Consider the following 16,817-nt stretch of genomic DNA (forward strand, 5'->3'; position numbering starts at 1 on the left):
TGTCGATACTCCATTTCCAGGACTCCTGTTGATTGCGGTTATTGCGGCATCCATTTCTCCCTTATAGATGTTACGGAGGACTGTGATGAGGACTATGTCCACTTCCACCTGATTGTCAGAGGGGATACTAGGCGGTTTTGTTATTCGAGCATCGAACACCATCAACGAGATCCGAGTCTATATAGTCCCTCCTATATATTCCGATATTCATTAAAGCTGAGAGGTGGCGGCGTTCAATTAACACGTGGTCAATTTGATTGAAAGTGACCCTGTCTGGAGAGGCCTGCGTTTCTTTATGGACCGCTTTCCACGCAAACCAGGTACTTCCAACAACCACTTCGTATGACACAGTTAATTGAATAATCCGCGATCCGATATCATTGATATTCTTATACTTATGTAAGCTAAGAATCGCATCGCCTGAATAGGGGTTCTGTCCCTATTTGGCTGTTAAAATCTCCAAGATTTTGTTATAATGCATGGAACATGTTTCGAGGTTAGTTCTACTACCTCGTAAAAGGTATCCTTCTTCGATTTTCCTTTGTAGGGGCCTCGCAATTGCAGAGTGAATAGCCTTTCGGTTATCTTCCCAAAGCTGATAACAACAGGTTGCATCTTTTGGTTGAATAAGAAACCTACTTTGAGCACATGGTTTACTGGATGGCCACTATAATATATCGTGTAGTGGCTCTTCTCCAGGAAACCGGTCCTTGTCTAACGCTTTTCTAGTTATGCTGTTACATCAGCTTTATATTGGGACAGGGAATCTGGACACAGAAACACGTTTCATTGAGAGAATACGCAAATCATTCTTCCATTTTCTTTCCCGGGTTCGTCGTTGTGAAGTCTATCCTGTCCGAAGCTTTATTTGCGGCTTCATAACAAGTCGTTTTCCGTGTAGGGTTGTCAGCCCTATCCAATCGCTAACTTGGAGGATCAGTTGGTACAATTTGTCCTGGTTTTAGGCGCGGGAGACTCGTTTTCATCCTTCTCCGTCTGCAGCTTTTCATTAAGAAAGAACTCCTAGCAGTCACCACGTCGAGATGGAAATAGATAACAGTTGTTGGTGTGGGTTCACCATACGTTTCCCATGTTTTATGCTCCATTTTTGGTACCAATCCACATTCCGCTGTGGGACTTATACTACCTTTTGACCATATTTTTATATAATGCCAAGATATTAGTTTACTATAGGAAGATGGGATCGAGGGTATTATCATATATAGAAGGGACGATTGAAGTAGTTGCTGCCAGCTAATTTCCATTTCCTATCTACCCATTGCGGCGCGGTCCATTCTTTTTGCTATACATTTAAAAATATTTGGAATTTTAATTTGAGATTTTGGCAGTACATTGTCAATATGCTATACTTTCGAAATACATATGTGTGGTACGTAGAGTATAATTAGAGCGACGCTCATTAAGTATGGGGAACCCCCAGACAATCACATCTGGTCATTGCATTAAGTATGGGGAACCCCCAGACAATCACATCTGGAAACCATGAGTAAGTGGGTCACGCAAGTACAGCATGTACCTAGCAGTAGATGTGAGCGCGTGGGGGTAATTAGATTTAGGATATAAATAGAATGCATTGTAATAAAACATCAGTAGCTATTCACACCATCATCCTGTACGTACGTAATACTTTAAGCGCGTGAAATCAATAAAATACTTTTAGTTTAACCAAACTATCATTCTTTTAATACTATCTCCTGGACCCATAAACCCTATATGGGGGCTCGTCCTAAGGTAGTAAATTAGAAGTTTGATTAATATTCGCGTTGATTGGTGCACAAATCTTCGCGAATACCGTAATCTCTCCTTGGTGGAGCATTTCTCCTAAGTGGAGCCGTCATATCTCCTTAGTGGAGCAATAAATCTCCTTGACGTGGAGACCTCCTTCGTGGAGCAGCAAGTGAATACTCGCGAGTTGTATAAAAGTTAAATAATAGTGTTTGTTTAATAGCCAATATACGTGAAAATAGATGTGATTTTCGTGCTAAAAGTGGTTTCTGTGAGTGCGAAAAAATTTAAAATAACGATTGAAAATCAAAAGAAATCGGTAATCGCCCCGTCGCGCTTCCAGCCTCCAAGAAGCACCAAGACAACAACAATGACACATCAACAGCTTCTTCAGCAGGAACAACAGCGTCGTGAAGAAGCCGAGCGACAAGCTAACGAGCTCTCATCCGCCTTAGCCGAACTTAGACAGCAATTTCAAGCGATGCTGGCAGAACGCAGCAACGAGGCTCAAAGCAATCGAGAATTTTTGGCTCGAGTGCAGCATGAACGCGAATCATGGATAAACGAGAGGCGTCTGCTGTTGGATAAACTCGCGGCAGAGCAGGCTACAGCGGCAGCAGCGACGACAGCAGCAGAACGAGCAGCGGCGGCAGCAGCTGCAGCAGCAGCGGCAGCAGCTGCAGCAGCAGCGTCGGCTGTGACAGAGCAGGCGGCGGCAGCAACGGCCGGAACAGAGCAAGGGACGGGCGCAGCCTCAACTCCAACACAGGATCAATCGAATTCTATGGTCACAGCTGAAGCTACTCATAGAAATTCTATTGGCATCCTCACGGCGAACAACAATCAGGAAAATCGCCATGATGCCAACGGTTCTGGATTTTCACCGGTCGCAGACAACCGGGCGATGTATTCGCAGCTTAATCGAACACCAACAGGCAGCATGTCTGACGCAGGAACAATATTATCCGATTTGCAGCAAGTCCTTAGGCGCGTACCACTGTCAGTCTCGATGGAACAACTGCAGAAATACAGTGCTGATTCTCCAACCCAGTCAGTTCGGGCGTGGATCGTTAGAGTCGACGAAGATGCTACAATTCATGCTTGGTCTCCCGTAGAGAAGTTCATAGCGGCAAAAAGAGCACTAATAGGTACCGCTCGGAAATGGCTCGATGGTCAAAAAGGCATAATATCATGGGAAGAGTTGAAAACACGTATGATAGAATTCTTTGGAAAACGTGTCAAATCTTCAGACATACATGAAGCTCTAAGCAAGCGGAAGAGAAGAAGAGATGAGACTATTTTGGCTTACGTTCAAGAGATGGAACTACTAGCATCTCAGGCTAACTTGGACGAAGACGAGATAAGGCAATACATCGTCAATGGTGTAACGGATGACCAATCTATTAAATTGACACTTATTGGTGCTTCATCTCGCCTGCGATTCATGGAACTACTTGAGTCTCATGAAAAAATGAAAGCTCGGGAGTCGGAGGAGCATAATCAACGTCGGCACCACCATAGACAAGGTACAAAGCGTTGTTATAACTGCAACAAGTACGGGCACCTCCGAAAAGACTGTACCGAGGCAACTTTAGAAGCAACCCGACCAGGTCTAGGACAATCAGGAGTCCAGGAACGACCTTCTAATTTCAAGGAGGGCCTAAAGGCCAATTCTCGAAACTTCGTCCAGTACAAAGGAAAAACACAAAACAATTCTGCACCTAAAATCAACCACGTGCAATACAAAAGTGGTAATCGCAGTCGGATTACAGCATACATTGGAGGAATTATCGAGAATTGCCAAGTCGACAGTGGCGCAGATCGCAATGTAATGAGAGAAGATTTTTACAAACGCATCGAAGATCGTTTCCCGTTGAACGGCGAACAAGGAACACTCAGCGGAGCTGGTGGCCTTATTCGGACATTGGGAAGTGTAAGGATACCAACGGTGATCAATGGCACAGAGTACATACTAAAATATACCGTAGTGCCAGAAGAAAATTTACCATCAAGAATCCTCTTAGGTGATCCTATACTCGACGTTGCCAGGGTTTTTCTCAGTAAGGAAGGACCACAAATAGAACCAATCATCGGCAACGACTTCGTACAACTTATTGAGGAAGAGTTAAGCGAAGCTAAAGATGGGGTCCGTCAAGCAATTATCAAGGTACCAGAGGCAAGGAGGAAGCAAATTAGGCAGTTATTAGAAAATTATTCTGCAAATATGCCTCCTCAAACCTCGGTTAAAATGTCGATTAGGCTAAAGAACACCCAGCCTATTGCATGTCGACCAAGGCGCCTATCTCCAGCCGATGAAGTCGATGTCAAAAAACAACTTGAGGAATGGACAAAAAAAGGCGTAGTAGTTCCTGGAATTTCCGAATATGCGAGTGCTATTGTCGTTGCTCGTCGAAAAGACGGACGCGCTAGGATATGCATCGATTATAAGCCTCTCAACAAAGTCGTCGAACGTGAACAACAACCAATGCGACTTATAGAAGATGCCGTAGACTCAGTTGCGAACTCCGTGGTGCACTCCACGCTGGACCTCCAAGATGGCTTCTTTCATGTAGAAGTATAGCAATGGAAAGATTGGCACGTGTGTTAGAGGTAGCGCAAAAGAATGGAATTCAATTCAATTGGAAAAAATCTCAGCTTCTACAGCGGAAAGTAGAGTTTCTCGGATACATAGTAGAGAAAGGAACGATCACGCCAGGACCAGCTAAAATGGAAGCCTTGCTAAACTATCCTCAGCCAAGAACAACCAAACAGTTACAACGCCTGCTCGGGCTTACGGGATATTTTAGAAAATTTGTTAAGGGGTATGCAACCATCGCAAAGCCTCTTAGCAATTTGTTACGCAAGGATGCCACCTTCAAATGGGGACCAGAACAGGAGAAAGCCTTCTTGCAATTGAAGCACGTTCTGACGAGCGAACCCCTCCTCCAACTATACAGGCCAAATCGTGAAACGGAGCTGCATACCGACGCTTCAAAGGATGGCTATGGTGCGATTCTACTCCAGAAGTGTCCTGAGGACAATGCTTTCCATCCAGTCTACTACATGAGTAGAAAAACTACCCCGACGGAACGCAATTACCATAGTTACGAGCTAGAAACCTTAGCAATAGTAAGAGCATTGGAAAAGTTCCGCATAAACCTGCAAGGAATTAAATTCAAGATAGTAACGGACTGTTCCGCTCTACAAATGACACTGAACAACAAGGAGCTGAAAACGAAATTCGCAAGATGGATCATGTTCCTTGAGCTATTTGATTTTAAGATAGAACATCGATCAGCTCAAAGGATGCAACACGTCGACGCTCTGAGCAGACAGGATTCAATACTTCTCATACATGATCCCCTGTTGGATAGGATCAAACGAGCACAGCAACACGACGAAAAATTGCAATTAATTCGCAAACTTCTTAACGTAGGGCCATACAAAAATTATACCCTGGACAACGACCTGCTCTACGAAAAGAAAAGCGAAAAATTGCTGTTAGTTGTGCCAAAAGGAATGCGATATGACATCATTCGGCAAGCTCACGACATCGGTCATTTTGGCACAAAAAAGACAATGGAAAAATTGCAAGAAGAATTCGCATTTGAAAATATGAAAAAGCATGTAGATCATTATATTAACAACTGTGTCACCTGCATTTTAGCTTCAAGAAAGAAAGGCAAACAAGAGGAGCTGCTCAAACCAATCCCTAAGGAAGAGGCTCCCTTTCACACTTGGCACATAGATCATGTAGGTCCACTACCATCCACGAACAAGAACTACAAATACCTATTTGTGATTGTGGATGCATTCACAAAATATACATGGATTTTTGCCACAAAAACCAAAGGAACCAAAGAAGCCCTTGGAAAACTTTCCATATTGCAACAACATTTCTGCACTCCGACACGCATCATCGCCGACAGAGCAAGAGGGTTCGATTCCAAGGATTTCGACGAGTTTTGCGAAGAAAACAAGATTGATCTACATCTTATTACAACCGGAATGTCTCGAGGAAATAGCCAAGTTGAACGCGTTATTCAGGTAGCAAACGCCGTATTCTCCAAAGTTTCTCTCGGCCAACCTAACAAATGGTACAAATTCATAAGGAGAGTTCAACACGCCATAAATGGGACACATCATCGTTCAATAAACGCCACCCCATTTGAGCTTATGTTTGGTGCCAAATTAAGAATGCCTGAAGATATGGAGATCATAAAGTATATAGAAGAGGCCAAACAAGAAAGGTTCATAGATACAAGATCAGAACTCAGAAAAAGGGCAGTAGAGCAAATTAAGAAAACACAGGCTGAAAATAGCAAAAACTTCAACAAAAACCGCCGACCACCTACCAAGTATTCAGTCGGAGACGTCGTAGCCATCAGAAGAACCCAACGAGGACCAGGTCTAAAAATAGCCATCAAGTTCTTAGGACCATACAAAGTGGTAAGAGTAAAGGACAGCGATAGGTATGAAGTTGAAAGGATCGGTGAAGTCGAAGGACCAATATTAACAACAACCGGAGCAGACTACATGAAGCCGTGGCGTGGGTTTGCTGATGACCTCGAACCCGATGACGACGAAGAAGATGAAGGCGAACACAGTATCTCAGTAGATCGAGAAATCGCGTGAAATAATTAAAATGTCTTTATAATATCCCTATTATACGACATGTTTATAATATGTAACTCTTAATTATTTACTGTAACTTCTATTTTTGCACTTAGTTCTACTACTATATTTATGATATGTAACTTCCTTTGATACTATAATTCTTGTTTTGATTACTGTATTTTATTTATGAGATGTATTCATGTTTTGCATATCATGTATTTTAATCTCTAATTAACATCTTATTAATCTTGATGGATTCACAGAATTATGTGTATACGTATGTAATCGTTGTAATATGTGTCTGTCGTATGATATGAATGTTTATTGTATTACATCACCAGGGACTGGCGATATGTCAGGAATGGCCGTGTGGTACGTAGAGTATAATTAGAGCGACGCTCATTAAGTATGGGGAACCCCCAGACAATCACATCTGGTCATTGCATTAAGTATGGGGAACCCCCAGACAATCACATCTGGAAACCATGAGTAAGTGGGTCACGCAAGTACAGCATGTACCTAGCAGTAGATGTGAGCGCGTGGGGGTAATTAGATTTAGGATATAAATAGAATGCATTGTAATAAATCATCAGTAGCTTTCACATCATCATCCTGTACGTACGTAATAATTTAAGCGCGTTAAATCAATAAAATACTTTTAGTTTAACCAAACTATCATTCTTTTAATACTATCTCCTGGACCCATAAACCCTATATATGTAAGGAAAAAAAATTGATTTTTTCAACCACCTTTAAATGATTTTACAGCCATATGAGAAGCTTACTGAAGTTTATACTTAAAAGTATAGCTGTATGCATTACTTGTGCATAAATAAAGAAGGATATGCTGAAGTAGACATTCAACACATATTAGGCACTTGCTACGTAGCTGTGAGTGTAAGGGATTACAAATACCAGCAACCTGAAAAACCGGTGCAATGTAGCCCGCGACATACAAAAGTATTTGAGGCCGGTAATGACAGGATTTGATGGGGATACCAATTCCGTATTAGGTATTTTCTTTTATTGTCCAAAATTTGTTTAAGGAAGGAATGATTACTGAATGAGGCGCAAAAAATGAGGAATTTTGATTTTTGTTTGATTTGTCGGTAGCAGGTTCGAAATGGTCGTTTCTTTTTATAGTTGGAGCATCTGATCCTTTTGGTGTAATTTTTTATTGAAAGATCGTCTTATAGAAGCTAATTATAGAAATTAATTTAGAGGCAATGCAAAAGAATCAATGGTACTGACTTACAACCAAATATGAAATCGACCATAAAAGTGCATAGTGATTTTCTGCTCTGGAACTATTGTTGCAATCGTTTAAGAGCACCAATAAACGGCAAATAGAGAACAATATCACCGCATGTCCTCACTTCCGTGCTGTAAGTTCAAAAACCTTCCATGTTTTTTGCTTTAAAATATGCAAATCGAACATAATTGCGTGTTTCAATTTGGCAGCTCGCTGTTGCTAACGTGTTTCGAACTATGTTGAAGTAAGTCAACCATGTGCTCTATCATTGGAGTGTCTAAGCCTCGATGCCCGACCAGTGGCTTTGAGGAGAGTTGCTTGCTTGGATATACATTCCACGACGTAAAAAAGTACACACTTGTTATCAATATTCATCATGATTGTAGTAGCGTGAGGGCCTTGGGTCGGATTTTTCGCGAGAGATGTCAAGGACTTCCTTCTACGAAGCATTGGCATAAATAATAAAAGCAGCCAGATTATTAATTTAAATAGTGTGTAAGCATCAAAGCAGACCTATGAAAGAAATGAAAATTCAATTTCAAAAGTCACGTTTTGTATATGGTAATTTGGTTATTTTTAATGTTTACAATTTTAAAACTCACTTTTTAATTTCAGGTCACGTTGAAACAGATATTTGCCTATAGGTAAAGGTTCCCACGAAATGTTCATGAAAAGATTCGAAAAAAGCCTAGTACAGTAAAAATATATATCGGAAAACCATACATGACACCCAAGATAGAATTGTATTAGAAAAAGTTGGAAAAAGCAGCTAAAATGGAGATATTACGACTCCAGTTAGTAAAATTCGTTCTTTCTTTTGATAATGGCGTATGAGACTATAGAATTCCAGTTCATTTAGCCTTAAGTTTTCACGTCAATGCTATCATTCAAAGAAAATTGTAGTTAATATTTCTGCAACATTTTTTGACGCTGTATGTATACAATTGAAAACCTGTAGAACTACTACTGATTTCATTCTACTCGAATTTTGAGGCATGTGTACATATATATTTGTATGATATTCACTCAACTCGTATGCCCTACACATCTTGGGCGACGAATTCACCTCAATGTAATTCCATTCGGGGCTGCTTATCGTTGCTGAAAATGAATGAAGCCCAGACGGCAGTTCGAAAAAACTGACACTCGCTTTGCGGAGTATGTAATGTACACATGTATGGCGACGACGCGTTTCTTAGGAATGTTCTGAATATAATATCTTTTTGTATAGATATGGGAAAGTAATAGTATCAATTTACTGATGTCGCATTACTCCTTGACTTTGAACCAAGAGAAAACGCCTTCAGATTCAAGGCTACAGCAAAACACCTTCAAAATTACCGGTTTTGATGGCATACATGTTGCAGGTAAAATATCTTTCGGAAAATTTTATTTATTCCAGACGACAGAAAGTATCCTGGTAGTTTAGATAAAGTTGGTGCAGTGTAAACATGTGTGGGTGTTTGTCAAGTGTTTCGATTTAGCTTAATAAGGTGTATCATTACTACTAAAATTTTCTGGGATCGTGAAAAGGATAATCAAATCGCGCTAGCAATGTAAGGCCTTTCTATTTCTAATTAAAAATAAGGAAATCAAATAATGTCGGTGGATTAAAGCGCATGCGCCTGTTTTCTTGTATCAACAGAAGAGATAGATATTGTGATAGTGATATAAAGAAAGTAAATGGACTCGAGCTACTATTGAAATAATTTGCTTCTCTGCTTATGCAGCCTTAAAATCACTTTCACAGATTCTCCTCATTAAGTGAAAGAATCGATGGAGTTCGAAATTGTAGACCTTCGGAACTCCACGTGCTTGATCAGATAATTTCCATGTTTTCCCGGCTTCATGCACGTGTTACTTGTTTTGGCCTGGCTTGTGCAATAAAGTGCCGAATTACATGTGTTTGTGTGCATATTTCTCCCTGATAATACTGGAGTTTTATATATGTATGTTAAAGAAGAGAATGTTTCTCCCACCAGTTTTGGCACTACAATATATATAATTGTATATTCAGCATAAATTCCATACATTCATGTTTTTTTCCATTTAAAATAATTTACGAGTACTTAGTAGATGTCTGTCTTGCATGACCGAGTGTCTCCGATTCTGTACTTTGTCAGGCTTGATTTCTCCAGAATTCTCTCTTTCTGTACTTGCGTAGTATTGAGCTGGTACATTTATGTAAATGTATTTTGCACGTAACATCTATGTCGATGATAAGAAGTGCGAATTTATAGTGAATGACTTGAGTAATATTGCGCCGAATTAATATTGACAAAAGGGGAAATACTAATCAATTAGAATCATTAGTTTTTCAAATTTCATGAAAATGCATGCTACTTCTTGGCATAACTTTTTTTTTTTTTCCACCGCATCATACTAATCCTATTCTCAAAATTCTCTGTTCGGACTTAAGAATACACTCAGTTTTCCCTGCTTGTCGTAAGGGACGACTAAAAGGGGTATACATTTATGGGCTGGTAATCTGCAAATTTTTAAACTTTATTGCTATCGAAACGCGAACAAAGCCTCAGATAGGGAATTGGGAGCCGGTTTCCGACAGACTTCTAACTGCAAGATTCTGGTCCAGGCTGAGGAGGATCACAATTGTACAATGCTACGCACCAATGGAGACTTCCGATATATTGGAGAAGAATGCTTTCTACGAACAATTACACGTAGTTCAGGGGAGACTTGCTAAAAGTGGCATTGAATGCCAAGGTGGGCTCTGACAGCACCTTGCTCGGAAAAGAGATAGAGAAACAGGGTCTTTGTGACCATATCGATAATGGTGGGTGATTTGAGAATTTCTGCAATTTCCACATGGCACATTGTTCGAGCACAGAGCCTGCCAGTTGGGTTTCAATTGACTGACACCGTACGAATACTCAGATCGCCCACTTCGTGATCAGCAGTAGATTTAGGTATTGTCTCCCGGATGTGCGTAACAAGAGAGGCGTTGACATTGGCCTCGAAAGGGATCACCATCTGGTGGTCGCTTCACGTGCGTGTTGCTTCTGCCCCTTTTCGTAGGGTCGGGGAGCTGTGATCTCCTAAGTTCACCATCGATCGCTTATATGATACAGCTACCGCTTGGCAGTGGGAGAGCTATGTTGCTGATCGTATGGCAGATATACTGAGTAATCCGCTTGACAATATCGATGAGCATTGGGCTGCCATTAGAGGTCGTTGACGACGTCCCCAAGTGGCGTCATAAGATCTGGCTGACTGCGAAATTGTTGAAGTGTATCGATGAACGGAAGGGGTTGAAGACTCTGTTGACCGCTGTGAGCGATGGTGGGCACGACACGGTCCAACTCCGATACCGAGCGAATTCCCGAGAAGTTAAGTGTAGTGTACACCGTGACAAGAGAGAATTTGCTGCTTGGTCGGGAAAACGGAAGATGTCGCATGATTTCAGAAGTGTATATCGCTTAACGAAGGAGCTTGCATGTGGTCGCGAATCTTTCGATAGTCCTGTGAAGGAAGTTACTAGAAGTTACTTATCAAAATATCAGTGTTAAACTTAATTTCGTATGTGAATTATCAAGAAAGACGTCTTCCAGGTAAGATGTCAGAATTTGCTAAATAGCTTGTTCCCATTACTGTCGCAACATAAGGTAAATTTACTGATTGTCCTTCCACGCAACAAAAGGCCACTTTTCTGTTGAAAACTGATTGATTACTTAAAAACTAAAAAGTAACAAACACTAAACCGTATGCTTTCACGAAGATAAGATACAAATTGGTCACTCCGTGATGTCACATGAAGTGTGCTTGGTCGATAGCTAGCTTGCTGGTTTCCATTCCGGATCCTCCTGCATGGACCACAACAAAGCCCTACGGATCATTTTAGAACTCTTCGTCGATTTAGAGAAAGCTTTCGATAGTGTGAACACGGAGTGTATCTGTAGTACTCTACGCAGGAGGGGCATTCCGGAGAAACTAATAGTCATTATCAGAGCGACATATGATGGCGTGAAATCCAGGTGATGCACTAAGGTAAAACCTCGGGAGACTTTGAGGTTGAAAGCGGAGTCCGCCAGTTTTGCATCCTGTCACCAATATTATTTCTTGTTATTGATTACGTTCTTTACACTGCGTAAAGCCCGGAGGACGTGGGGGCATATGGCATATTCCCTCAAACACTTCGACTACGCTACCTGTTTAAAATTTGGAAATGCAGTTACCTCAGCATATACGAAGTGAACTCCCCTGTTACCAAAAAGTTCCAAGCCACATCTGTCCGCACGTATCATCGGAGTACCCTGCCTGATACTATCTCAAACGAAGAACTTGGTCGGCGCACAAGCCTGGCACTCGCAAGCACTGTGATTGGAAGGCAGAAATGGTAGTGAATAGGTCACACATTAAAGAGGGGTAAAAATTGCATTTCTGGCAACACCCTGCAGAGAAATCCATCCAAAAAAAAAATTAATTAACATGTAGGTCAATCTTCCCGATTTGAATTGTTGTGAATGGACCAATCAGACTTTTCCAAATTACCTTGTCGATCCACCGCAGCTGCAAATTTACTGCGACCCAGAGTACTAAATAACAATATCACACTAGAGTGAGTGGTCTGATATGCTAGATGCATACATATTACGGGTTACGTACAAATGAGATAGTTCTGCACTCAAATATACTCACAAGAAACAAATAAAGGTTTCAACACCTGAAGCGCCGAGCTTCCCGTTTCCCGACTTGTTTCTTTCTATTCAGAAGTACAGCTCACAAGAGTTTTAATGAATTTTTCACCCAAGTGATCTAACAAATTGGAATAGTTTTGTATATAAAAGTCATGGTCTTTTCTATAATTATATTTTACAAATTTGTCTAGTGATAGCTATATCGAAAGCGTTTCCCGAAAATGGAGATTAACTTACTGATATCCCATGTCTGAGAAAGGTAAGGGTTTTATTGTGCCTCCATGTGGTTTAAGGACTTATTATTAAATACTAATTTCTCACAAAAGGTTTCCTCCAAATATAATTTGTAATCAAAACCAAAAAACATAGAAGTTCACCCTAGGCATATCATGGGCGTTCACTCTAATGTAATATAATATTGCCCTGCAACTGTAAAACGGTTTTCAGGATAATCAATTAAAATGATTTCATGGGCATCCCAAAAAGTTTTTGGCTGTTTTCTCCTCAACCGCTGCTCCGATTGTTTACTGGACTTTACTGGGTCATTTCGCCCATTGTCACTTATAGTCGCAGGAATTTTCTAAGATTATACTGGGACAAATAACAAGCAAAGATAAGCATCGATTTTTTTAATTTTTGAATTTTATCACATGCAAATAATAATGCAAGATGTTCCTTACGCATTCTATCAACACTTTTAAGAAATCATCTATGTTTCGTACTTTCACTTTTTATCGATGATAGCTCTATTTCCAGACAATTTTCGTATATATACCAACCTTTTTCTGTAATTCCGAAAAATCCGATGAAGATGCTGCTACATAAAATGTGTGGTGTGTGGTCCGCTTTGTATTTCTCGCAAAAGGTCAGGCGGCAACCGCCATTACTTAAATGTTATGAAGAGTTTGAGAAAATCTACGTTAATAACCTTGAGTACAATAGGCCAGCCCTGGAACTCACGTTCAAATTGCGCGACCATAGGCACATTTCAAAAACCAACTCGTCTATTATGGTAGTCAAAAACCAGTACCGGTGAATCTGAAGCATGGAGAACGGTTCCGTAGCAATTAAAAATTCGAAATTTGCAGGTTGCTTGATTGCTTGTTCATAGATTTCTACCTCTTTTAAACGCATTTTACGACAAGCAGGCAATACTATGTGAATTCTTAATCCTCCCTTCACAGGGGTCGCTACCTGGCGTAAAGATGCAATAAATTAACAATGAATACTATTCAAGGCCCCACCTACTCTTTGAGAAGTCTGGATGTTGCACGGTCATTCAGACTATAGTAACCGTCCTTATTTCTCAAACGGTCTTAGGATTGTCTTTGGTAAAGTCGCAACTCTTCTCTTTCTTTTATTCACAATGAAGTGTAGAATAATTGAATGAACTCTTCGCAGCTAATAACCTGCCTAATTACCTGATAATCTAATTGTAGTTATGGGAAATTAGGACAATACTAAGTCTAAGTTTTATCAACTTTTATTCCAAAGCTTACTGTAATCCATTTGCATTCAAAAACTTCGATCTATCACTGTAAAATATTAATGTCTCTCAGCATATACAATACATTCTACCGACCACTATACACATCCACACACAAATGAATTCAACGATGACAGAGAATTCTATACATTTTTCCTCATATTAACGTATTAAATAAAACTTCAACTCGTAGATTGTGTGATGCCAGTTCGATCTGCTAATCCGATACGCGCTAAAAGTTTAATCCGGCATAATTTGGAGAAGTCAAACACTTATTCGAATCATCTACAATCCAGAATGCCGAATATTAAAGTGTTTTCGGGAACTTCGCATCCGGATTTGGCCCAGCGCATTGTCGACCGATTGGGAATCGATTTAGGCAAAGTGGTTACGAAAAAGTTCAGCAATTTAGAGACGTGGTAAGTAAAATACTTTACTTTCTTTATCTGAATGGAAAAAAAGTTAACCTAGAAACTATGTAGTCTCCAGGTAGCTATCGATTAAACGCCAACCTGTGAAGTGTTTTGAATGAAGAAAAGTGTATCGAATGTGCTTCTCTCTAGTGAATACGAATCAAGGAGTCTAAAGCTAAATGAGTTTTCGAGGTTAGGCCAATGGAGCCTCCAATGGCTGAAACAAGCGTTATGTCACGTTATTGTCCGGACATCTCGAAACTACCAAGATAACAAAGTTCTTGATGAGTTTAGCCACGCCTCACCCCGTAACCATACATCTGTTTTCACCCGGCCGCTTAATAACGCTGTTCTAGGCATGGTTACTATGTCGTGATTATTTCAATTATTTGATACTCAGAGCAAACAGACGTCAAACATTTTCCTCGAAATCAGAATGCATCTGCCAAAATGGCAAATTAAAATGTCGCCTTAACGTCTCACCCAAAACGTGCTTGCCGCACTGTGTCAGCTGTTTGCTAATTGGCCCTCTGCAACTGGTTTCCATTGAGTGTCTTGCCTACTCAGGGAGACACGTGAGACTGCGGCCGACATTTTCTCACGTACCCCGGCTTGGCCGGCTGATCGTTTCTTCTCACTATGAACCATTGGATCCAAATATTAAAATAGTTAAGAATTTTAACATATTTTCCTAAGTTTCAATATAGAAAATAGTTTTGTAGTTGGTCCTCTTATTTCTACAAAAATCTACAAATTGGCAGAATTGAATTCGATTTGTATTAATTGTCATGTACTCATCGTCCTTTGCGGTAACTTTTCTGTCGTTATCTCTTAGCTTTTTTCTGTTTTGTAATTGGCAGTTCGCCCAAAAGTTCATGATCCATTCCACTACTCACTCTCCCATGCCAGATAGACAGAACACATAAATATAATCGGCAGACCGCCACTGCTATTATTCTTGTTTTGCCGATAACAAAATTAGTTCGATAAAGTCCCGCATCGAATTTATTTTCAACAAGTTAAATATTTATTTTCAATAAAAGTACTGCTTCTGTTTCAGTACTTGAAATCATGTCTTAAGAAAATAAGAAAATTCTTTCCAGGAGGATAATAAGGGAAAATATTGTTGTTGACTGCCCTGTATGGAGCCACCTTATCTTGTTTATAAGTCGACGTTCGATTTTTAGCATAATAATTGCCAAGTGTATTACTTTACGTAGATGATGTTGTTTTTAGTGAGAGATTGTTTATATGTTTCAAGTGATTGGAATCGAATTGATTTTAACTGGGGAAAATTAAGTTTACGTCATGGTTTATAATAAAACATTTCCAGAGTACCCTTCATTTATTTCGGAATTTTGTATTCTTTGTTCACGACTAATGGATCTTTATTAATTTCGCAATAACTTCCAATTTTACAGAACAGTAGTTCCTCATCTGATAAGTAATGGACCGAAAAATCAAAGCTGTTAACTTTACGGAAAAAAAATCACGTCTTCTTTTAATACGCTGTAACCAGACATTTTGGACCACACAAGACTACAGTCGACTACTCCGGTGCTTCAATTATGTTCTGGATATCGTATTTTAAATCTTGATGGTTCAAGTGTGTTGGCTTCGGCTTGATAAAACAACTCAATGCCCATGTAGAACTGATTTTATCGATTATTTGATCGTTTGGTTATGAGATTTCACTTTGTTCTTCCGACTATTAAGAACAAAATAATGAGTATAAATATTTGTTTTAAGGAATCATTTTCTATTTGGTGGTTTTGGGTGGGCTACCCTATTCATAGTCAAAACATTGGTTATTACAAAGGTTTATAGGATGTATTAGTATTGATAATGGGAGGAGTTTGCTCTTATCGCTGTTTTCAGTGAATACACACTTTAATAAACGCTGTTTAATACTTTTTAGAAAATATGATTCTGCTGTGCATGTTTAATAGTATTCCTCAGTGTGAGGTGGTTCTTGAAATATCGGTAGATATTGATAAAAAGTCCACTAGTGGCAGAAACGACATTCCTAATTTTATTCTATTGCTTTCTTCATCACATGAAATCATTGTTTTTTGCTTAGCTCTTAGTCAGCTATCATCTCAGGACTAATTCACCACATCTGAAAACCGTACCTATATTTATCATTTCCAGCAAAAAAAAGTCGCTTAGTTAAAGACAATTCATTTTTCTCCTGCGTCGGTTTTAATTCTATGTAGAGAATTAAGTTCCTACAAAAAGTAATATCAACTGTATTCCTGAAATTGTTATTTCCGAGAAATGTGAATAATTGAAGTATTTCACTGAAAACTTTGAGAAAACTCATAATTTTTTCATGCCATTAATTCACAGCAGTTTCTCGAGAAAGGTCAATTTCAACGTATACATAAGTCAACGCCATGTGAGGAAACTATGTCTGTTGTGTTAAGGTACATAACCCATTACAATAGCACAAAGCATGTGTAATTATGCTATTTGCCTACTGCTTTCAAAAGCTTATCTCGTCATTTTCGTTGAAGTATTTCTATTATTCAACTCCTAAATATAACGCTTTGATGATTTCTATTGCACGGCAAATGTCCATGTTCCACCTCGTCGCGATAGATTCTCCCAGTAGAATTACGTCGTTTGTGGTCAACCCAAACTAAAAA

The 16,817-nt window shown here is 39.7% G+C and overlaps 1 protein-coding gene across 6 annotated transcripts in view; it reads left to right on the forward strand.

Annotated features, from left to right (window-relative positions):
* The window catches only part of LOC119649514 (ribose-phosphate pyrophosphokinase 1), a 61,650-nt gene that overhangs the window by 13,009 nt on the left and 31,824 nt on the right, over positions 1-16,817 (forward strand). Inside the window, exons 1-3 of one of the 6 annotated variants that reach the window (XM_038051687.1) lie at positions 8,009-8,176; positions 8,231-8,982; positions 13,950-14,175. In XM_038051687.1, the coding sequence (XP_037907615.1) occupies positions 8,877-8,982; positions 13,950-14,175 (332 nt within the window). In that variant the 5' untranslated portion in view covers positions 8,009-8,176; positions 8,231-8,876. Of the gene's footprint in view, positions 1-8,008; positions 8,177-8,230; positions 8,983-9,033; positions 9,172-13,949; positions 14,176-16,817 lie in introns of those variants that run through there. The other 5 variants (XM_038051688.1, XM_038051690.1, XM_038051691.1 and 2 more) reach the window with 5 other exon arrangements.

The sequence above is a fragment of the Hermetia illucens genome, chromosome 2 (assembly GCF_905115235.1).
Source record: "Hermetia illucens chromosome 2, iHerIll2.2.curated.20191125, whole genome shotgun sequence".
NCBI classification, from domain to species: Eukaryota; Metazoa; Arthropoda; class Insecta; order Diptera; family Stratiomyidae; genus Hermetia; species Hermetia illucens.